The sequence below is a fragment of the Canis aureus genome, chromosome 14, assembly GCF_053574225.1.
Source record: "Canis aureus isolate CA01 chromosome 14, VMU_Caureus_v.1.0, whole genome shotgun sequence".
Lineage (NCBI taxonomy): Eukaryota > Metazoa > Chordata > Mammalia > Carnivora > Canidae > Canis > Canis aureus.
Genome location: NC_135624.1, coordinates 40,693,258 through 40,715,401, shown reverse-complemented (window position 1 = coordinate 40,715,401; position 22,144 = coordinate 40,693,258). Strand labels below are relative to the sequence as shown.

At 61.9% G+C, this 22,144-nt stretch overlaps 1 protein-coding gene across 1 annotated transcript; it reads right to left on the bottom strand.

Moving 5' to 3' along the window:
* Positions 1-1,456: 1,456 nt before the first annotated feature.
* On the bottom strand, positions 1,457-22,117 carry SPATC1 (spermatogenesis and centriole associated 1). The gene is given in 6 exon segments (XM_077847638.1): positions 1,457-1,857; positions 8,407-8,546; positions 8,669-8,878; positions 8,881-9,207; positions 9,305-9,793; positions 20,923-22,117. Coding segments are annotated over 6 exon segments (1,707 nt in total). The 5' UTR covers positions 21,134-22,117; the 3' UTR covers positions 1,457-1,527.
* Positions 22,118-22,144: the final 27 nt, after the last annotated feature.

Sequence of the window (22,144 nt, the reverse complement as noted above, 5' to 3'; positions counted from 1 at the left end):
GCCCCGGCCGCCCCCCCACCCCCCGGGTTGCGACGTCCAGCAACTGAGTTCAAAGCCACAGGAGCCAGCCAGCCCCGGGGCGCCCCGCAGAGCTTCCCCGAGGCCCCCGCGGTGCCGGCGCCCGGACCCTACCCCAGGGAGCTCCCCCTCCGGGGTGAGGGGCCGTTGGTTCGGCCTGTGCCGCCGCCCCGCCCCCGGGCACGCGAGCCGCACGGAAACCAGCTCCCCACCGGGGCCCACCCGCACCGGCTCGGTCGGCTCCCAGGGCCGCGCTGCCTCGCTCTGTCGGGGCTTCCGCGGGGCCCCCACCTGTCGGACCTGAGCTGTGGGCCAGACCCCACCGCGCTCCAGGTTGGCTCTTCCGTTGCCCTGTGGCTTGAGTCGGGGCTGCCTTTCACCGCGCGGGCAGGGCGGTGGAGGGTCTTCTGGCTCCGCCTCCCCTCCCGGTTCTCCGGAATCCTGATCCCCGTCAGGACCAAGATCTGGTGCTGGCGGGGTGGCCCCTTCCAGGTAGGTGATGCTGGGCCTCCCCGCAGGCAGAGCGACACTTCTATCTACGGATGTCTACCTATCTGTACGCAGAGTCCTCCCTGCCTTCCCCACGGGTCTGGCTGGATCTCCGAAGCAGCAGGCCCGGGAGTGGGGAGGGCGAGGAGGCAGGGAGCGCCTGGGAGAGGGCTCTAGCGCACCCAGGAACCCCGGACCCTCTCCTTCCCTGCATTCCTTGCTGGTGGCGGCTAAGATTCCTCTGCCTGCGGAGTCTTCTGGAAGGCAAGCCTTGGTGCTCAGGGGCCTGCTCTGCTGGGGTCCTCATTCCCCCTCCTCAGCTCGCCTCTGCCTCCCACTGCAGCTCCAGCTTCTCTGGCCTCCTCAGACAGGTCCTGTACTGTCCCCCACCCCCGTGGCCCCAGGCCACCCATGGGCTCCCCCCACTCACAGCCTCCCAAGGATGAGCATCCTGCCTGCACTGCTTGGTTTCCTGCACTGTCCACAGGCCCTTGCCCTCCTGGTGTCCCGACTGACCCCCACCCCCACCCCACCTCCATCCTCCCTGCCCTTCCCCCCTCCCCTCTTCCCAGCCCAGTACAGAGGGGATTCCCACATCCACATCCCGTGCCTCCCGCTTCTGCCTTCCGCTCTGCACCTAGGCTTCAGCTCCCGCCTGGCACTGATGCTGCGCCACCGCAGTCCTTCCTGCCGGTTGGGCTCCTGCGGCCTCCTGCTCTTCCCCGTCCCGGTGTCAGGGGCCCCTCCTACTCCCACTGCCAGGTGAGGGAAGCTATGGGACCTTTGAACACTGCCAAGCTTTGGTCTTGGGGTTCTCACGAAGGGCCCTGGGCTGGGCATGGAGCCCCAGAGCAGGCAGGATTGAAGGGGTTCCGGGGGGGGGTGAGGTGCTGGCCAGCCACCCCAGGACAGGCGGCACCACCCAAGGGTTCAGGTCTGAGCCTTGTCCGTGGCTAGCGCATCTGTGGAAGCTTTAATGGCCTTGCACCGGGATGCGGGGCAGGGTGGCAGGAGCCAGTGTCACCAGATGAACATGGGCTTGCCATCGTCACGTGCCAACTGGCTGAGGCAGGAGAGCAACAGCAGCGCATCAGTGAGCACGCTGGGATGCACGGTCTCCACCAGCACGCGCTGCAGGAAGTCCATGCTGTAGGAGCTGCCCTCGGATGCAGCCAGCTCCGGCCTCTCGCGCAGGATGCCATAGGCGTTCACCAGCTGCTCGGTCAGCGCCGGGTGCACCCGCCCGTTGTAGCCCAGGCTTTGTAGCCGGTTCATGATGGTTACGTAGCGCTGTGTGAGCGTCTGGCACAGCTCCTCATCCAGCTTGTGGTCGCTGGGGTTCAGGGAGGCCTGAGGGGAGAGTGGCCATCAGGGTCCCTCCCACCCTGCACTGGTACAAAGGCAGGAGAGGGGCGACTGTGCCTGTGGGGGTGCTGGGGTTCCTGGAGGTCCCGGGGTGTGCTAGAGGTTCCCGGAGGTCCTGGGGGAGAGGCTCCAACCTAGTGGGTTGAGCTGCAGGGGAGGGTTCTCCACCAGCGGGGATTTGGGACTGAGCTGAGGTCATGAAATGCTGACAGCATGGCTGGGAAGGAAGGAGGACAGGGGTCCCTAATGACCGTGGGGGGCTGGCCATACCACTGAGGGGCTTTCCCAGGCCTCCTGCTACTCCCCGCCCTGAGGCCTCCACCTCCTTTCCAGGCCCCTTCTCTGTTCCAAGCACCCTTGGTCTCAGCGCTGGGGGTCCCACCACCCCTCTGGTGACCCCTCCTGGTACCTGGACCTGGGGACTGGCAGCGACTGGTGGGTCCCCACCCAATTCTTCCTTGCCTGGGCCCCCCAACCAGGCAGTGACTGCATCCCAACATCTCAGGAGGAAGCAGGAAGCCAGCCCCTCCTCTCGGCTCCTGCCATCACCCCCTGGGCATGTGACCTGCACACGCACTCAGGGACCCTGTTCAGAAGAGCCCACACTCTGCTTCATGCTCTGCTGTAGTCACCCTGAAGTTCTTTATAAATTTTGAACAAAGAGCCCTGTATTTTCATTTGCACCGAGTCCTACCAATGACGCAGCTGTCCCCAGGCCCACCGAGTGACAGGTCTGCAGTAGTTGGACAGGGTCTCGCCCTGACTGATCTCCCCCTGCACTTCCCACTGCTGCACCTCCTGGGGTTAGGGCCTATCTGGGCCCCACGCACCCCCTTCCAGCCGTCCCCTGGATGCCCACCAGGCTGCTTTCTAAGCCCTCAAAACAACGTGCTTGGCCTCACCTTCTCCAGGAAAATCCCCTGTCCTCTCCTCCCCCGATGGTCATGTGAACAGAGCACTGGACTCATGGCTGGGCTCAGCTAACATGACCCCTGACCTCTGGCAGATGCACCCAGAGCCCTCTGCTCAGCACTCAGTGCACAGTCAGCACCAGGACAAGCCTGGCTTCCTGACTCTAGGCTCCTCTTGGCTCCTAAGCCTTCTCCATCCACCATTTCCTTCCCCACGTCAGACAGCAGGGAGCTCAGCCGACTCTCTGGGTAAATGGTGAACCTGCAGCTCTTCATGCCGAACGGCACAGAGCGCAGTGGGTGGACAGCGTTAAGCCTCGTCCCCCTGTGGGGATGTCAGGACCCATCATCTGCTCCCCCTGGGGAGCACAATCCTGCTGTGTGCCACACTGGGTGTATGGAGCCCCAGATAGGAGCACAGGTCCAGGGGAAGCGCACGGCACCCACCCTGCCAGGGTGCTGGACAGGGGAGAGGAGTGTGGGCATATTGACACTGAGACAGGCCAGGTCTGCCCCAAGGACATGACCCCTTGAGAGCAGAGGGCCAGGTGAGGGCAGTGAGTGGGGAGAAGCAGGACAAGGACCCCGCCGGAGCCAGGGAGCACTGGGCATGAGTCCCTACCATGCCTCCCGGCACCGAGAAGCTGGCAGGGCTGAGCAGAGCATGGTGGGGGGCCCTGTCGTAAAGGGCCAGAGATTCCTGGTCCGTTGGCTTTGTGACTCTAAAGGATCGTGCCGGCCATATAAGGGGATGGGCAGAAGCTGGCAAGAGAGGGTGAAGGTCCTGTCTATTCATCCCACAGATTCTCAGTCCTGCCCTGTGTGGGGCGCTGAGCAAAGCCTGCTGAGTTTACAAGGATAACAAAGCCCAGGAGGAAGACGGTACTGGGAGTGCTGCCACGGGGAGCAACCGGCTGCCGGGGTGAGGGTCTCTGGAGGGGAGAGGATGCCTGGGCTTCCTCTGAAGGATGAGGACAATGGGAGCAAAGGAGCTTCCAGGACAGGGAACAGCATGCATGGCGCAGAAGGTGCTGGGAGGCGGAGCGCAGAGCAGGGGGTCACATGGAGAGCCAGTTTCAATGGCTGTTTCAGTGACCATACTGGGTCTGAGCCTCAGTTTCCCTACTATGAGAGGAAGGAAACCACCTGATGCCTATTTTGAAGATTAAAGGAGGTATCTCCAGCGGTGCTGAGCACAGCATCAGTGCTGGTCTGCACCACCACGAGGGGACCCTAGTTCCATAGGACACACCAGTGGGCTCGCTCATTGGGCAGAATTGCGTTTCCCAGGAATGGAGGGAGGAGGGCCTTCCCAGGGTGTTGGAGCTGGCCCGGATGAGGCCACCGTGTGGTGACGGAGCCCGCCACCCCAGCGCCTCGCTCCCACCCTAAGCTCTCCTGCCCCCCAGCATGTATCAGCCCCGAAGCCCTGGCGTACATGGGCAGGGCTTTGCTTATTTACTGAAGGCCGCCCAGGAGTGGGGGAGCTCCCCGAGGGTGCGACTACTTGGCATGAACTTGGCATGCACCCGACGCCTCCTAATCGGAGTGGAGTGGGTAGCTGCAGCGGGAAGGGTGGCGGCGGCCAGCAAGGTGGCAGCAGTTTGGTCCAGGGTAGGTGACACAGGTGCAGATGTGTGCGCGGGGGAAGTCTGCGGGCAGAGCACCTGGCGCTGGAGCACCGTGGAGGAGAGCGCGGCTGTGAGCAAAGGCGCGCGCACCTCCAGGAGGCGGGCAGGTGCTCAGCGCCCGTCTCTCCGCCCCGGGACTCCCACCGCACCGGGCACGTGTCCGCGAGAGGGCTCCGCATGTGGCTCAGTACAGGCGAGCGTCGGGACTGAGCCTGGAGGACGGAGCCGGAGCGCGCCCCGCCCCGCCCCGCCCGGGTTAGGCTCCCGCGGCCCCGCCCCGCCCGGGTTAGGCTCCCGCGGCCCCGCCCCCGAGGCCTGACGTCACCGAGCTCGAGCCAATGGGACGGCACCGCGGCCTCAAGCTCCGCCCCTGCGCCCCCGCCGGGCCCTGGGGTCCCGCCCCGGGTGGGCCGGGTCCCAACGCGCGGCCGAGGGACGGAGCGAGCCCCGGGCGCGCTCCGGGGCTGCAGGATCGCAGGTGACCGCGCTCCGCATCGCGGGGCGTTGACGCCGCCAGGGCCGCTGTGGTTTAGGATCCGAACACCCTCTCCCGCGCCGCTGGGTGTTAGGGCAGAAAGCAGGCTGGGAAACCTCATGTGATCTTTTCAATGATAGAAAAACATTGTTAAAAAAATATATTTCTTCATGGTTAAGAGACCCCAGAGCTCTCAAGAAATGAGGACGAGGAAAGACTTCGTACCCTGGCGTGGGCGACGCAGAAGCTGCCTCCTCCGGCTTCTGTTCGGCTGCACGGCTGCCTGGAGCTGAGAGCCTTTCCCGGACGCCCTGCGGCTTGGGCACCTGCCACCCAGGCTTCTGCGCAGGTGGAGACGCCTGCCTGGGGGCTGTGGTGCCCTGGGGGCAGGCTCCCCGGGAGCCAGGGCGCAGGGGCTGTGAGCCTGGGTCTTCAGGGGCAGCTGCACCAGCTCTTGTACCCACCCTGGCGTCCCTCACCTAAAATTTTCTAATAAACGTCTTCCTGTTTACATCAGCTAGTGTGGATTCTGTTATCTGCCGCCAGGAGCTTGACTGAGGAAGATCTGGCCAACAGCCTGGGACACACATTGTACTTAACAGGCACCCTTGATGTGCGTGTTCCTAGGCGAGTCTCAAACTGGATGGGGTTGCTGCTGTTTTATCTATTTTAATTTTCTTGTGTTTATTTTTAAAGATTTTATTTATCCACTTGGGAGGCAGAGGGGTGCGCACAAGGGGGAGGGGCAGAAGAAGAAGGAGACTCCCGGCTGAGCAGGAAGCCCCATCCATGCAACACTCGAACCCAGGACCCTGAGATCATGACCTGAGCAGAAGGCAGACGCTTAGCTGACAGAGCCACCCGGGTGCCCCTGTTTGCGTCTCTTCAATAGTGTGCAATATGATTGTCTACATACAAAGGCCAAGATGACGTACAGGCTATTAGAACCAGAAAAAGAGTTTGGCATGGTAGTGGGAAATGAACCGTTATGCAAAAAACAAGACCATCCATCCTTTGCAGGCCTGTGAGTAGGACCCCAGAGGGCACCAGAGGCCCCGGGACCCAGCCAGACACAGCCACCCCGCGACCCTCACACGGACGTGGCTGGACTCCGGGCCTGCTATGACTGGGAGCCGGAAGGAAAGCTAAGAGCACCCGGTCCCCCAGCAGGAGGCCTTTGCAACTGGGCAGAAGAGGTGACAACTTTTACTTGAGCTTAAAAGATGGCACAGGAACAGTCTGTGAATTTTTAAAAAAAAAGATGGCCCAGATTCAGAGAAAACGGTCAACAAGTCCTCACTCAGCAGTGCGGCTCTATTAAAGCTTTTCCTGTCACCCTTATGGCGTCCGCGAAGCAGACGAGCCAGGCTTGAGCAGGTCGGGGGCCGGGATGGACTTTAGGGATTCTAGCAACTACCGATGCTGGAGTTCCACGTGCAGGGAAACAAGATGCTCTGAGGAAGGGAAATGAAAATCTGGGCAAAGTGGAACTGGATGCTGAGAGGAACCAACACGAGGGCCAGGCAAGCAGGCGGGCCGGCTGGCCCGGGGAGCAGGATGCAGCTTCACGGTCCTCAGGTGGAATCAGACGTCATCCACCTGCAGTGGGCTCTGCAGAGGCCCGGCCAGGGGGTGTTTGCCTGGCCTCGAGGGCAGTTTCTGCGCAGCTGGGCTCCCGGGGTGGGCGGCGCTCCCCTGCAGTTTGGGCGGCAAGGGTATGACCTGGCAGCACTGGTCGTTGCCGATGGAAGGTGCATGGGGCCAATGGCCCTGGAAGAGGTGCAGGTGGCCATGGGGCACAATGAGCGGATGAGTGTTTGGTGGAAGCCCAGCCTCCCCGCCGCTGGCTGCCAGATGGTGGTCGAGGCGCTGGCCACTGGCCAAGGACTCCTGCGGCTGCCAGAGGAGAGGGCCTCACATCCTGCTCTCATCTCCCGCCTCTTCGCTACAAGCTGCCACTTAGAGTGATGACGATGACCGTTGTACGACGGTGGCGTAGGCAGTGATTCCCGCGAAGTGAGGAGCCGGGGTGGGACTCGGCTTGCCCAGCCAGCTCCTGCGTCAGGGGTGATGTGTCTCTACCTCCTTCCATCCGGACGGCATCCTCAAGCAGTAGGAAGCCTCTTTCACAATTTCATATGTGGCTTCCATGTGGGCAGCTGGACTTGTGTTCATTACATGCATCTTGGCCAGTGATATCAGACACAGCATCTTAGAGACACAAATACTGTGCTTCTGCTGTGTTGTCCGCCAGTTTTTAAACAGCCGGGGCCAATCTGCCCTCGGGACCCGGCAGTGGCGGCAGACGTCCCGGAGGCGCCTCAAGCCTTGTGGGACTGAACGTGACCAGGTGGGCCCTGCTGACGCGAGCAGCAGAAACGGCAAGTGCGCGGGAACCCCCCCCACCCCCAGGCAGCCCAGCCCCAGCCTAATCCGGAAAGCAGTACGGAACTACACATTCGACCTAGGTTTTTCCTGGAACTTGACGGACGGTCGAGGAGCAAAGAGGGGGGGAGCAGAGACAGCCTGGAAGAAGGGAGGCGCCCCTGCTCTGCCCCCCTCCCCGTGGGGGACACCAGGGTCGGGGGTGTCAGAGTGGCGGCCAGACCCCACGCTCGCTCGTGGGACTGGGAGGTGACTCAGCTGCCCTCCGCCCTCCACCGCTCTAGCCGCAAGGGAGACCCAAAGCGCACAAGCAGTGAAGGCAAAGTGGATAATTCTGACCACATTCAAATTAAAAACCTAACCGAAGGATACAAAGGAAAGGGCGCGCTCAAGCCTGGATACAAATAGCCTGCAGATAAAGACGCGGAGGGAGGGACGGAGAGAGGTGGGGGAGCACAGAGGACTATTGCCCAGAGGAGGCCAAGTGGCCGCCCAGAGCTGGCGCGTCCACGGGGCGTGGGGAGGGGCACACGCGCAGGGGCACACACCATCAGCCGCACCGCCCATATCCGGTGACTCAGCTCGGCACGTGGGGCCGAGGTACAGCGCCCAGCACCCCTACGAAGTCCTGTCCTCTGTGCCCCTCAGCGGCAGCCGGCTCGGTGAGCGGCCTGCTAAGAGTATGCTGGAACCAGCCTGTGCCTGAGGGCCCTGGCCATGAGGCTGCCCCCTGCTCAGAGGTTCTGGGACCTGTCTCCCCTGGGTCACCCCAGTGACCCTTGAGGGTCCCAATGGGTGGGGAAAGCATTAGCTCTGCTAGTCTAGGGGGGCCCTGGGGCTGAGAGGTGGCCATGGGGAGGTGATCGCAGTGCAGGCCTGACCATGTTCAGCCCCCCCCCCGCCCTGTCCTCTGGGGGGCCATACCCCTTGGACCACAGGCTCCTGATGCCAGGTGCCCTGTACTCCCCCTGCCCCTCGGACTGAACACCGTGCTTCCTCCGTCCCAGGGTGTCCTCGGATTCTGACGTGCTTGGCCAGGCTGGACCCCAGGGCCAGGGCCCCCCAGCAGCCTTGCACAGCCAGCGAGCTCTCTGTCCCTGACAGGCGGTGAGTGGGAGAGGGCGCCACACACCTGGATGATCTTCTCTGGAATGTTGGAGACTGTGAAGCCGTAGAGGCGCACGCGCTCCGGGAAGATGCTGGACAGGATCCTGCGGTCCAGCTGGAAGGCGATCTCCCCCACCAGCCTCTCCCAGGCCAGCTGCTTTGATTCTGGGGACGACAGGGGGTGGAAGGAGTGCTCAGCGGCCACGGTCAGCGGCCCAGGCCAGTGCCAGGGAGGTCCGCGAGTGCATAGGGGACACCCCCTCTTGTGTTGAGCGCATGTCACTGACCTCGGGGGCTCTCAGGGAACTTGCTGGTCTTGCGGTGAGCCAGCTTCCGTTCCAACTCGAGGATGCTTTTGCGAGAGGTTTCTGAGCCACGTGGGCCCCGGGTGTCGTTGATCGAAGCCGGGGAGGACGAGGTTCGGGGCGGGGAGTGGGGGTTTCGTGGAGGGGAGTGAGAGGTGGGCAAGGGCTGGGTGGGGGGGTGGTGTGCCCGGGTGGGGGACTGGGGGGGTACGGGGTGATGTGGGGGGTGCTGGAGGGGGTGTAGTGGGTGACAGGAGGGGGGGCGGGAGTAGGGGCAGGGGCGAGGACTGTGTCCACCGGGGGGGCCGTTGTGGTGCTGGGGACAGGCACAGGGACTGCTTGTCCCTGAGTGGCACTGGGCTGGGGCCTGACGTCTGAGCTGCCGTAGGAGAAGGTGGTCATGGGTCCAGGTGCGCTCCTGGTGGTGATAGGGGTGGAGGTACAGATGGGAGAACCCACAAACGTCATGCTGAGGGGATCCAGGTCCTGGGCCAGCCGGGGATGCTCCGTGGACATGGGGACTGGAGATGCGGGGGGGTGGCAGGGAGGAGAAGAGGAGGGTGAGAGCGAGGCCGGCCTGCGGACCCGCCCTGGCCCCCCCCCCGCCCCGTCGCTTACCCTGGGCCGCGGGCCCTGCTCCGGCAAACGGCTGGGGCCCCCTCGGGGCCTCGGGCAGCACCAGGTTGCTCAGGGGGGTGGCCAGAAGGTTCTGAGAGATGCCGAGAGGTGCGGCCGTGGAGGTGAGCAGGGGGCTGCCCAGAGAGACGGCCACCGAGCCCGCCACTGGGCCCATGAGGGGGCTGCCCAGGGGCATAGGGCCGGCGGAGGGCAGACCCAGGGAGCTGGCCAGCGTGCCCCCCGGGGACACTGCCACGGGGCCGGCCAGGTGGCCGCTCAGGAGCCCGGTGAGCGGGCTGCTCTGCGACACGGACCCTGGGCCGGGCAGCAGCGAGTTGAGGGGGCCCGTCAGGGGGCTCACGATGGGGGCGGCCGCAGGGCTGGGCTGTGGGCTGCATAGCACGTCGGCCAGGGGCACCAGGGTCAGAATCCCCAGTTCTTCCAGGACGGGTTCGTTTGCTGCTGCCGGGGCCTGGGGCAGGAAGACACCTGGGGGACACAGAGAGAGCGCTGAGACCCCAGCAGGCCCGTGGGGAGGGGCTGTCGCCTGCCAAGGCAGGGCCCAGGCCACGGTGCCCCTTTGTTTGCCTCTGATGAGCTGACCAACGGTGAGCCACCTCTGTTGGGTGGGCCAGACCATGACCTTGTACCTCCGAGGGGGGCCTGGGGGCAGCCGGCAGATCCCCCAGGAGGGCCTGGCCCTTTGTCTCTCCGTCTTCGGAGGGAGACGTCATAGGGCCCTTCCACAGCTGCCCACCCCTCCTACCATCCCATGAACAGAGATGCTGACCTCTCGATGGGGAGGGTCTCCAGGGGGCTGGTTCCCCGGTTGCCAAGTTGACCCACATGTTCCCTGGTGGGGAGGGGTGGGCCCAGGCCCCCTGACCACTGTTCCTGTGGGGACAGCCTAGCCTCACCAGGTGGGGGACCCACAGGGCGGCCAGAGCGAGAATAAGCGCACGGGCTCAGCGGCACCAGTGGTGGCTTGTCCCTGCCCAGTGTCTCTGGGAACAGTAAATACAGGTTCAAGAGGGTGGGTCTGGCCTAGACTTGCTGCTCTACACTCCTGGATCCCGTGTGGGGGCCCGAGAGCCCTAGGTTTGTCCTGGGGTGTCTGAGAGTGCCCTTGATGACCAAGGTTTGGGAAGGTTTGGGGGAGTCTGCATTTTAATTGAAAACTGCCACATTTGTTGTTGTCATAAAAGCCATGTGTGCTCACTGTGGAGAAAGAACAGAGCTACAGAGAAGTCAAAATAAGATTGGAAATTACTGGGGGCAACTGGGGGCTCAGTGGTTGAGCATCTGCCTCCCACTCGGGTCGTGACCCCGGGGTCCTGGGGTTGAGCCCCCGTCAGGTTCCCCACAGGGAGCCTGCTTCTCCCTCTGCCTCTGTCTCTGTCTCTCTCTGTGTCTCATGAATAAATAAATAAAATCTTAAAAAAAAACCGCACACACATTAAAAACTACTGGCTGTCCTGTCACCCCACTGCTGGTCATAACACGAAGCTCCGTGTTGCCTCGAAGACCTTCTCCCCGTGTTTTGTAGCTCAGGGGCCGATGCACCTTGTCTAGGAAGGGCTGCTGGTAAATGTTGCCAGTTTTGCAGCCCACCTGCTCTGTGTTGCAGCAACACAACCCAGCTGCCCTGCTGCCAAGGCCGCCTCGGACCAGCACATGGAAACAAATGTGGATCTGTAGCAACAAAACGTTATTCAGAGACACTAATATTTGAATCTCATGTACTTTTTGTACATCCAGAAATAGAGTTCTTTTGATTTTCTCCCATTTAAAAATGTAAAATCCATTCTTAGCTGCAGGGCCACATACCAACAGGTGGCAGGCAGCCTTGTGTGAGCTCCTCGCCCTTGCGTCCTCCCTGTCTTCACGGGTCGGCCTCCAGCAGCACCCTCCTCAGCCAGCAGCCCTGGGGGTGAACCTGCACCATCCCTGGAGACCCTTCCAGTCCTGGGGCATGCACATTGATTCCAGTTTTCCCAGCGGCAAATAATTCTACTACACAAAACTTTTTTAATTAGATTTTTAACTTCCATTCCGGTGTAGTTCACGCACGCCATGCGGTTTACAGGGTGGCGATCCAACGTTTCCATAAGACACGCGGTGCTCATCCGGACAGGCACAGCCCCGAGCCCCATCACCTGTTTCCTACCCCACCCCCTCCCCTCTAGGGACCTTCAGGGTGTTCTCTAGCCCTAAGAGTGTTTCCTGCTTTGCCTCTTTCTTTCTTTTTTCCATTTGCTTGTTTCTTAAATTCCACCTATGAGTGAAATCATGTGATAATTGTCTCTCTCTGGTGGACTTCTTTCACTCAGCATCATACCCTCTAGTTCTATCCACGTCGTTGCAAGTGGGAAGATTTCATTCTTTTTGATGCCTGAGTAATATTCCGTTTTGTGTGTGTGTGTGTGTGTGTGTGTGTGTGTGTGTGTATGCTGCTTCTTCGTTATCCACCCATAAGTCCACCGACGCTTGGGCTGCGTCCACAGTGTGGCTCTTGATGACGCTGCTGTAAACAGTGTGCACGTGTCCCTTTGAATTAGTGTTTTCGTGTCCTGTGGATAAGTACCCAGTAGGGCCGTTTCTGGGCCATAGGGTAGCTCTACATTCAGCCCCTTGAGGACCCTCCTCACTGCTCTCCAGAGCGGCTGCCCAGCCTGCATCCCCACCAGCAGGTCAGGGGGCCCCCCTTTCTCCTCATCCTCACCAACCCCTGCTGTCTTCTGACTTGCTGATTTTAGCCATTCTGGCCAGTGTGAGGTGGGATCTCGTTGTGGTTCTGATTTGTTTTTCCCTGAAGATGAGTGATGTTGATCATGATACCTACGTAAATCTTTATTATTGGTTCTTTGCCCTGAAAACAGACGTTCCAGCGCTCCTTAGTGCACACTGCTAAAGCTACCCTCTTGCAGAGCCCTCAGAAGCATTCTTGCATTCCCTCGAAAGTCCCTGGGCTTGTTGCTGAAATCTGTGCCCCTGGGACCCTGCACGATGTGTGGCAAGATGTCCTGCCACTTTACTTTTATTTTTTAAGATTTTATTTATATATTTGAGAGAGAGAAAGAGAGAGCGCGTGGGGGGAGGCAAAGGGGTAGAGGGAGAAGCAGGCTCCGCACTAGCAGGGGGCGGACATGACCAGTCGGATCCCAGGACCTGGGGTCTTGACCTGAGCTGAAGGCAGACGCCTCAGGCGTCCCCACCACCACTTTACTTTTCTTTTACTTTTGTTATTTGTGTTTTCTGAATGAATACATTAAAATACATTAATCAAATCAGCCGTTCTGTTCTTTTCTGATTTCTTTTTTTGGCTTTTTGGAAATATTTGCTTTAGGGTCAAGGAGACAATAAAACTTTGGGGGCCAAAGGGAAGTAGCCTGCAGGGAGAGAGAACCTGGAGGGGGGAACCGGGTTGGGGGAGACAGCTGGTGGGGCTGGGAAGACCTCCTAGAGCCGCGGGGTGAAGGGGGGACGGGGGCGGGAGCTGGGGCCTGTGTCCTTCTCAGATGGTCTCCTCCGAGGCTCTGGACGCTGTGGGGAAGGAGCACTTGGGTGAGGAGTCAGCTGGGGCTCACTGGTGGGCTCCCTGGGTGACCCCTGTCCCGCCGGCTCTCCCCCGCTTCCCTCGAGGCTGCGTCTGGGAGTCCCCGCACTTGCTGGCTCCATCGGTTCCTTCCTCCTGCAGCCTGTCCAGCCAGGCTTCTCCATCCTTCCGCCCGGCAGCCACCACCACCCCCCCCCCACCGGCCCCATTGCTGCCACGGGCCTCAGGCCTGCCCTGGCTCGTGGGGGTGGCATCCCCACGCAGGGCGCTCCCCCGAAGGCCTGCATTGGCAGGCATCCAGGCCCTGGGCCCGGGGTGCTCCCCCCCAGCGGGCTGCTGCGGCTCGGGGCCCGGGGAACTCCAGGCCCTGTCCGTCCTGCGGCTGGCCGCTGGTGCCCGCCCCGAATGGCCTGGCCTCTTCCCGGCTCCGCTAAGGGCTCCAGCCTCAGCTCCCAGCCCCGGACAGCGGGCATCCCGGGCCCCGGGCACTGCCGTCACCCCAACTCTCTGCCATCGCTCACCCCTGTCCCCTGCCCGCCGGCCACTCCTTCGGCCACCCCAGCGTCCCGCGGGTACCCCAGCAGTGCCCCACCTGGTCCCCACCGGCGTCTCCTGCCTGCATCTCGAGTGACCCTCCTGGCCGCTCTTGACGCTAGCTTTCCCCCCCAAGCTCCCGCCAGACTGTGCCCGTCGAAACGGCCGCCTGCCCACCACTGTCAGGGCTGGATCACCAAGGCCCGTGCCTGGCCTGTCCCCCCTCGGGCCAGGCTTCCCCGCCTCCCCCCGCCTCTGCCCCAGCCCCCGGGGCCTCCTGCCTGTTCCCCGAGCACCCCGGGCACAGTCTGGCCTCTCGTGGGCTGGTCCCGCTGCCGGCCGCTCTGCCAGTGCGCGCATGCTGCCTGGCCCCTTCCCGGGCGCCTTCCTCCTCAGCGCTGATCTCCACCATGCTCTACTCTGACTTGTCCATTTGACCTGTGTCCCTCCACTGGAGCGGACGCTCCATGAGGGCGGGGGGGACCTGGGTGCCACGTTTCCCAGGGCCAAGAACAGGGCTTGGGCCACAGCGAGTGTTCAGTAAGAAGAAACAATGGCAACGGAAGCAAAGATTAAACTTGATGATTAAAAGAAAATTGGTCAGGATAAGACTTGAAGTCTATGTGTGCTTTTAACCACGGAGAGTTAGGGCAGCCCCGGTGGCTCAGCAGTTTGGCATCGCCTTCGGCCCGGGGCGTGATCCTGGGGTCACGGGATGGAGTCCTGCATTGGGCTCCCTGCATGGAGCCTGCTTCTCCCTCTGCCTGTGTCTCTGCCTCTCTTTCTCCCTCTGTGTGTGTGTGTGTCTTATGAATAAATAAAATCTTTAAAAAAAAACCACAGAGAGTTTGAAGTGACCACAGAAGGAAGTGTCCATAAAGTGACCGCTTAAACTGTGACCACTGAGATAGCCGTGTGAGATGTGAAATTCTTTTTTTTTTAAAGATTTTATCTATCTATTCATGAGACAGAGAGAAAAAAAATTCACATTTTTGAATTATGTTTCTACCCCCCTCTCTCTCTGCGTCTCTCATGAATAAATAAATAAAAATCTTTTTTTTTAAGATTTTATTTAGTTATTCATAGAGATGCAGAAAGAGAGAGAGAGAGAGGCAGAGACACAGGCAGAGGGAGAAGCAGGCTCCATGCAGAGAGCCCGACGTGGGACTCGATCCAGGGTCTCCAGATCACGCCCCGGGCTGCAGGCGGCGCTAAACCGCTGCGCCACCGGGGCTGCCCCAATAAATAAAAATCTTTAAAAAAAAAAAAAGAATAAAGGATTCCTGAGGGTCACAGGCATTTAGTTTACAGGGAAAACACTGGTGGTTCAGAGGCCAGTTCAGTGCACGGCTGGGGGCACAGAGCAGGGAGGGGGGTGTGTTCACGGCTCAGGGCCAAGACCACAGTGGCTTCCGTCATGGACACAGTGCTCACAGGGTCTGTGATCCCTCAGGGCCACCAAGGAGAATCCCAGGAGCAGGGAGATGGGGAAAGGAGGTTGGGTGGGTGCGGAGATGGGGATAAAGGTGAGCACCTGTCCAGCTGAGCCGGGGGTGGGGGAAGTGGGGGGGCAGGTGTATGGAAGTGTTGGATCATATAATCTCCACTTGACGCTAAGGTGACACCGTATGTTAAGTACCTGGAATCTAAACGAAAACTAAAAAAGACATTTCAGCCCATAGCTTTGCATTCGAATGCAAAATCTAAACGTGATTATTTTAATCTTTCTATAATTTGTCCTTAATTGATTTTTTATTTTATTTTATTTATTTATGATAGTCACAGAGAGAGAGAGTCAGAGACATAGGCAGAGGGAGAAGCAGGCTCCATGCAGGGAGCCCGACGTGGGATTCGATCCCGCGTCTCCAGGATCGCGCCCTGGGCCAAAGGCAGGCGCTAAACCGCTGCACCACCCAGGGATCCCCCTTAATTGATTTTTTAAAAAAACATTTTATTTATATATTGGAGACAGTGCCCCCCATGTGCCCACAAGCAGGCAAGGGCAGGGTGGAGGGAAAGAACCTCAAGGGGACTCCCCCCTGAGCAGCCCCGCCCCCCAGGGCCGGATCCCACCACCACAGCTCAGCACCTGAGCGGAAACCAAGTCTGACGCTTAACTGAGCCACCCAAGGACCCCTGACTGATTTTGTTAACCTGTTCCCCCAACATGGACTTAAACGCACAACCTGCAGCTCACAGGCTACAGGCTCCAGCGCTAAGCCAGCCACCCGCCCCCCCCCATCTTTTTATCATCTACATTTAATTGATTTTGATTTGTGAGTTGAAACCTTCCCAGATTTAGATGATAGTATTAGAACCTTAAAAAGTTTTAGATTCAATGCGTTTACATTTATTTCACACGTTAAGACTTATTTAGGGTCCAGAAAGGTTGGTTTGCTACATGGGATGATTACAGTCAAACAGGGACGCAAAGGTCATAGGTTCACAAAAGCAGTTAACAAAGCTTTAAACTATTTCACGGAACTGTGACTCATCCCCACCTGCTCCTCCCAGCAGCAGCCCCCTGCTTCGTGCTACCGCCCCTGGGGGTGGGGGAGGGACCAGTGGGGGGGGCGCGGGGAGGAAGGAGGGGGTGGGGGTAGGAGGGGGAAAGACGGGGGAGGGGGAGGAGGAAGGAGGGGGAGGGGGAAAGACAGAGGAGGGGGAGGGGGAAGGAGGGGGAGGGGAAGGAGGGGGAGGGGGAAGGAGGGAGAGAAAGGAGGGAGGAGGAAGGAGGGAAGAAGGGGAGGAGGAAGGAGAGGGAGAGGGAAGGAGGGAGGAGGGGGAGGGGAATGGAGGGAGGAGGAGGAGGGGGAAGGAGGGAGGAGGAAGGAGGGAGGAGGGGGTCGCGCGCCCGTCCGCAGCCTGGCCTCTCGCCCCCGCCACCCCCCGTGCTCTTGTCCCCCGCCCCCACCTGTCCCCCCCCGCCCCCCCGCCCGCCGTCTGCAGGCAGGCTCCGGAGGAGTCAGGTTCCCGCGAGAGACGACATCGGGGGCGGGACCTCGCATGGGGGCGGGGGCTCTGCGTGGGGGCGGGGCCTAGCGGGCGGGGGCGGGGCCAGAGCCCGAGAGGCTGGGCCCCCAGGGGACTGACCCGGTGGGCGCAGGCCGCTGGGGCCGAGGTTTCCAAGAGCGCAGGCGCGGCGGAAATGGGGGGAAAGAGCGAGAGGGGAGTGACAGGTCCTGAGATAGGGGACCATCCCTGAGGCGTGGCGGGTCCTCCTTGGGGGACGGATCCCCAGGAGCAGGACCGGTCCTCAGGGCGGTCGGGTCCCCAGGGGGGACAGGTCCTGGGAGGATGCTGGTGAGGGAGGTAGAGTGGGGGGCGGGGCCCCAGGTGTGGGTTCGTGTCCTGGGGACCACGATCCTGAGGGGGAGGGTTGGTCCTGATCCTGAGGGATGTGAGGAGGGTTTGGGGGGAGGGTCTGGGTTCTGATGGAGGACGGATGGGTCCTGGGGGAGGGGTGGGGGGCGACCGGAGAAGGCCCGGGGAGGACGGGTGGACTTCGTTCGAGGGGGAAGGGAACTCAGGGGCAGGGGGCCTGGGAGCCCCCCAGAAGGGCTCTTCTGGAAAAAAAGAAGTAGGCTGCCCCCTGCTCCCGGAAGCTTGCAGCCGCCTGCAGCCCCCAAGAGAAGACAGAGGGGCAGCAGGCAGTGGGCTGGAAGAGGGGGAGGGGGAAGAGCCGGAGGGAGGAGGGGGCTGATGGGCGAGGGGAAGGAGGCGTGGGGGGTACGAGGTAGAAGGAGCCACAGAGCCCCCCCCACCCGCAGCTGCCCGTCCACCCCCACGGCCTCTGTGTTGAGGGACCAGGCATGAGCAGTGGGGGGGAGCAGTCGCTGTCCTGTCACCTGGGCCCTGAGCATGGTCGGCTACCCGTGTCTCCTGCCACAGCCCTGCCTTCCCGTCCATCTGCCCTCTGCTCACCCCGGAGCCTCAGGAGCACCAGGCCTCGGTGGCCTAAGCGCAGCCCAGCTCTTCCTCCCACCTGCCATGGTTGTGGAGCCAAGGCCCGGAGCTCCTGGCACCTGGCGCCTGTCCTTTCCGTGTGAAGTCAGTGCAGCTGGCAGCCACCGCGCCGTCACCTCCTGCGGCTCCCGTGGCCCCCGCTGACCCAGACCCCGGGCCTGCGCCCTGCTCGGAGGGATGCTGGTCGCCTGGCCTCCCAGCCTCCCCAGGGCTGTGGCCCGAGGGCACGGGCCTGTCTTGTCCTCACCAGCAGCTCGCCTGGTCTCGGGCCGAGCTGCACCCGAACTGCCTCCAGGGCCCCCACCTTGCGGCCGCCGCCGAAGCCGCCTAGCCCCGCCCCGCCACCAGACCCGCCCCGCCACCAGACCGCTGCTCCTGCCCGCGCTCCGCATCCCCATCCCCGCTTCAGGGAAAGCTGAAGCCGCGCCCGCAGTTCCCTCACCTCCCGCCCTCCCTCCCTGGGCGCTGGGAGAGCTTCCGGCACCTTTCCCGCGCCTTCCCGCCTCTAAGGAGCTGGGCCCCGTTGGGGAAGCTCGGCCGGCTCCGCCCCAGCCCTGCTCCAGGAACCCGGCCGGCAGGTCCCTCTGGCGCTCTGCGCTCCTCCCTCGCCGTGGCTCCGGATGCTGGGGTTCAGGTCTAAGCAGCTCACTCCCCCGGGGTCACTCCCTCGCCCCCTCGTCCCTCCAGCAGCCTCATTCTGTTGAGACCACGACGTCCCCTCCAAGCTGTGTCATGGCCTCTGTGACGTTACACTTTGAGGTTTCCTGGCATCTCCACTTCTCTCCTGAGCTGGCTCTGCTCTCCCCTCCTCGGTGGGCTCACCCCTCCTGCGGCTTCAGCCTTCACCGGCCTTGCACCCTCTTCCTCCTGCCCTGACCCTGCCTGGAGCTCAGGGTTGCGTCACTGCTGCCGCCCGCTTGCACCACACTGGTGGTGTCACTGGCGTCGCTGGCCAGGCTCTTTCCTCCTGCGGCCCTGCTGACCTGCTGACCCGGCCCTGCTGACCTGCCGACCACGGCGGGGCTCGGACCGAGGTTTGGGAGGACACAGCGCCATGAGCCCAGAAAGAGGAAGTTGAGGTCAGGGTCACAAGAGCAAATCAAGAGTGAAAGCTTGATCCCCGAGGAAGATGAGCCACAAGGCACCGGCAGGGGCAGCGGGTGGAGTGAGGACATGGCCAGAGAAATGGGTCCCCCTGGGCTGGACCGGGGACAGGGACCTCTGTAGTCTCAGGAGGCCACAGCACCGGTCACCCAGCCGCCTCTGCGGGGACAGAGACACCTTGTGGACGCCCTTTCATCCCTCACGTCCAAGTACTTCATTCTCTTAAATGACGTGAGCTGATTGCTCTCCCCTTGGTTCCTCTGTGGTCCCACCCGATGCCTGAGAGCCTCGGCTCCCCAGCTGCCTGGCTCGCTCTGGTCCCCTCCAGGTCCCTTCCCAGCAGAGGGGAAGCACAGACACGGGGCCCCTGCCAGGAACCTCCGGTGCCACTGGGTCATCAGGAACAGGTCCAGGCTCCCTGCAGGGTCCCCTGAACCCCTTGCTCATCTGACCTCTGCTGACATCGTCCACATCTCACTGGCCCTGATACCCCCTCACTCACAAACACACAGTCACACACACACACACACACCACACACACACACACACACACACACACACACACACACACACAGCCTGGGCTTTAATGCTGATGTTTCACGGTCCTGCAGGCACCCTCCTTGTGCAAGCTGTTCTTTGTCCTGTACCCTCTTCCCGTCTCTTCTGGGCTCACCCCCACAAAGCCTTCCTACCCCCCTAAGCTGGACCCTTCAGGAGGTGGAAGCCTTGACATGGTCCAAGGATTCTTTTAAGAATGAAGCCTAAATGGGGAAAACTTATTTTTTTCTTAAACTTTGGGATCTCTTCTACTTTGTCCCTCCCCACGTCTTTATTTTTGTGGGCCTGATGTCCTGGTCATTGTAGTAAAGCCTTCAGAGGAGGGGGGGCTGTGTCCTCGGGGTCTGTGGGGGTGTGTGGAGACCGGTGGGATGAACAGCTGGGCTGATAGCAGAGAGGCTGGGGCAGGGATCTGAGGAGGCAGCTTGGAGAGCAGAGCAGGGAGCAGGCTTGGGGCAGAGGCGGGGGCACAGGCCCAGGGGGCTGGCATCCCAGGCCAGGGGCGCTTCTTTTTTTTTTTTTTTTTTAATTTTTATTTATTTATTTATTTATGATAGGCACACAGTGAGAGAGAGAGAGGCAGAGACACAGGCAGAGGGAGAAGCAGGCTCCATGCACCGGGAGCCCGATGTGGGATTCGATCCCGGGTCTCCAGGATCGCGCCCTGGGCCAAAGGCAGGTGCCAAACCGCTGCGCCACCCAGGGATCCCAGGGGTGCTTCTTAATCAGAAACACTGTGCTTGGGATCCCTGGGTGGCTCAGCGGTTTGGTGCCTGCCTTTGGCCCAGGGCATGATCCTGGAGTCCTGGGATCGAGTCCCATGTCAGGCTCCTGGCATGGAGCCTGCTTCTCCCTCTGCCTGTATCTCTGCCTCTCTCTCTCTATCGTGAATAAATAAAAAAATCTTTAAAAAAAAAAAAAAAAGAAAGAAAGAAACACTGTGCTTTGGAGGGAGCTGGGTGCCAGGGGGTCGCTGGGCCTCAAGAACCCCGGAAGGGACCTCAGCTTGTGCTGGGGCCTGGGGGCGGAGGGCAGGGAGCTGCGGGGATGGAGGTGGCAGAGCCTGGACGGCCCAGGGTGCGCTTGGAGCTCGGAAGGAGGGGCGTTATCAGCCCCAAACGGCATGCAGAGGCTTAGACGGGGCATGTAGGAAACCACTGGGGCCTTCCTAGAAGTACCACCCCGGAGGGCCGGGGTCGCAGCACAGCTGCGGAGGCCCAGCGGCGGACACAGTGAGAGCTCAGGGCTCCTCTCAGGGAAGGATGCTAGTTCAGGCCCCGGGGGACGCCGGGCTCTGTCGCTGCAGCCTGTGTGACCCCCACCGACACCCTGTGAGCCGCGGTCTCCCGCTGCCTCGCCCTGGGACCTGGCCACCGCCGGGAGTTTCCTCTGTTATCTCCTGGGCCACCTGGTTCCCGCCCCCCATCAGCACAGTCGCCCCCCCACCCCAGAGCACCTGCTGCCCCGCCTCTTCCCTATCCCCCTGGCCTCTGGGTGTTCCTCAGCCCGGGGCTCAGTCGGTGGCACCAAGGACTCGCCCTCTGCCCCTAGCTCCCGGGCTGTCACCTGCCCACTGGCCATCTCTAGGTGCTGAGGAATGGGGCGCGACAGGTGGCGGAGGGGAGGGGAGGCTGAGGGTGAGGGACTATTGGACCCAGTCGGCGGCACCGGCACGTGTGGGTTCTGGAGCTGGGAAATTCTGTCTTTGAGGCTGCTTGGAAGTGGGGCTGAGAGGAGCAGAGCAGGCTCCGGCCATCGGGTTGGGTGGCGCTGGGGCCTACCCCATCCCCAGGTCCCACGTCCTCCCCTCCCGCCCCTCCCCGGCTGGGGCCACTGTCCCAGCAGCCTGTAACCGACTCCCCAAGACTCCCCCCCCCCCCCCGCCTCCTCGCTCGCTTACAGTTTCCCAGGCGCTGAGAAGGGTTGGCCGTCGGCTCGCCAAGACCCGAGCTGAACCCGCTGATGCCTAGGCCACCTGAGTGGGTCTTGATCGCCGACCTGAGCTCGTGATTCTCCCGAATGAGCTGCACCAGCTTCTTCAGTTCCTCGTTCTCCCTCACCAGCCTCTCGATCTGATGCCGAAGCCCCTCATAATTGGTGAGCAGAGACATGCCCCGGGGCAGCGGGGCAGGTGCGGCCCGAGGGGGGCTGCACCTGGAGGCTGCCCAGGGCCCCGGGCCTTGCCCCGCCTGGAGGAGGGCGCGGGGGTTTGCGAGTTGCAAGGCCGGCCCAGCGGGCTCTGGGTATTGTGAGGTCAGAGCTGCCCTCCTCCTTGCCCTCTCTGCTCTGGCCCTGCCCTGGCCTGGGGGGCACGGACCCTTCCTCTGCTGGGCAAACGCCGCCGTGCAGGCACCTGCTCCATCCAGCGCCCTGCGGCCTGGGCTCGCAGGCTTCCCTGCGGCCCGTGTGGGTCATGCCCCCCGCCCTGGCTCTCTGCATGTGGCTGCTACTGCCGTCAGGCTCGCTTTACACAGGGGCCCGTGCACCCCCCCGAGCGCTCAGCGCAGGGCCTAGGTGTGCTGCAGGCAGGTAAGCAGTGAGCATCCACTGGGCGAACACTCAGCACCCAGCTCCGTGGCCGGGGCGCACTTTCCTTGGGAGGTTGGACACACCTGTCAGCCTTCCCCTGCGGACATCGTTACCTTGGCCACACGCTCTTCCGACCCAGGTGCTCAGAGCCTTCCTCGGCCTGCTGGCCCAGTGGCTCCCCTGTCCAGGCAGCTGGCTCCCCATAGCTTGGACTTCCCCGTCCTGGGGCTCCGGCTCCCCTGCTGCAAATCCCCCGCAGCGCCCCTCGGCGCCCACGCGTCTCTTCTCTGACTCCTTGAGTTTTCGTGACCGTGGTCCTTCAAGAACCAAAGCCATGCGCCTGGTCAGGTTTTCAGGTTCCGAGAATTCGGACCTGGGAGTCCTCACCACGCTCCCTTTGGGGGAGCTCTCTATGCAGAGATCTCGGCGGGCCTGACCGTGGGAGTCAGGTAAGGCCGCATCCGGGCGTCTCTACCGGCTGTGTCGGCGTTGTTGTCAGACGGGGAGGCCCGCGAAGCCCCGGGCCAGGCTCCCAGGAGGCAGGTGGGGCTGAGGCCGGGCTTGGAGGCAGCCCTAGTGGAGAATTCTACCCA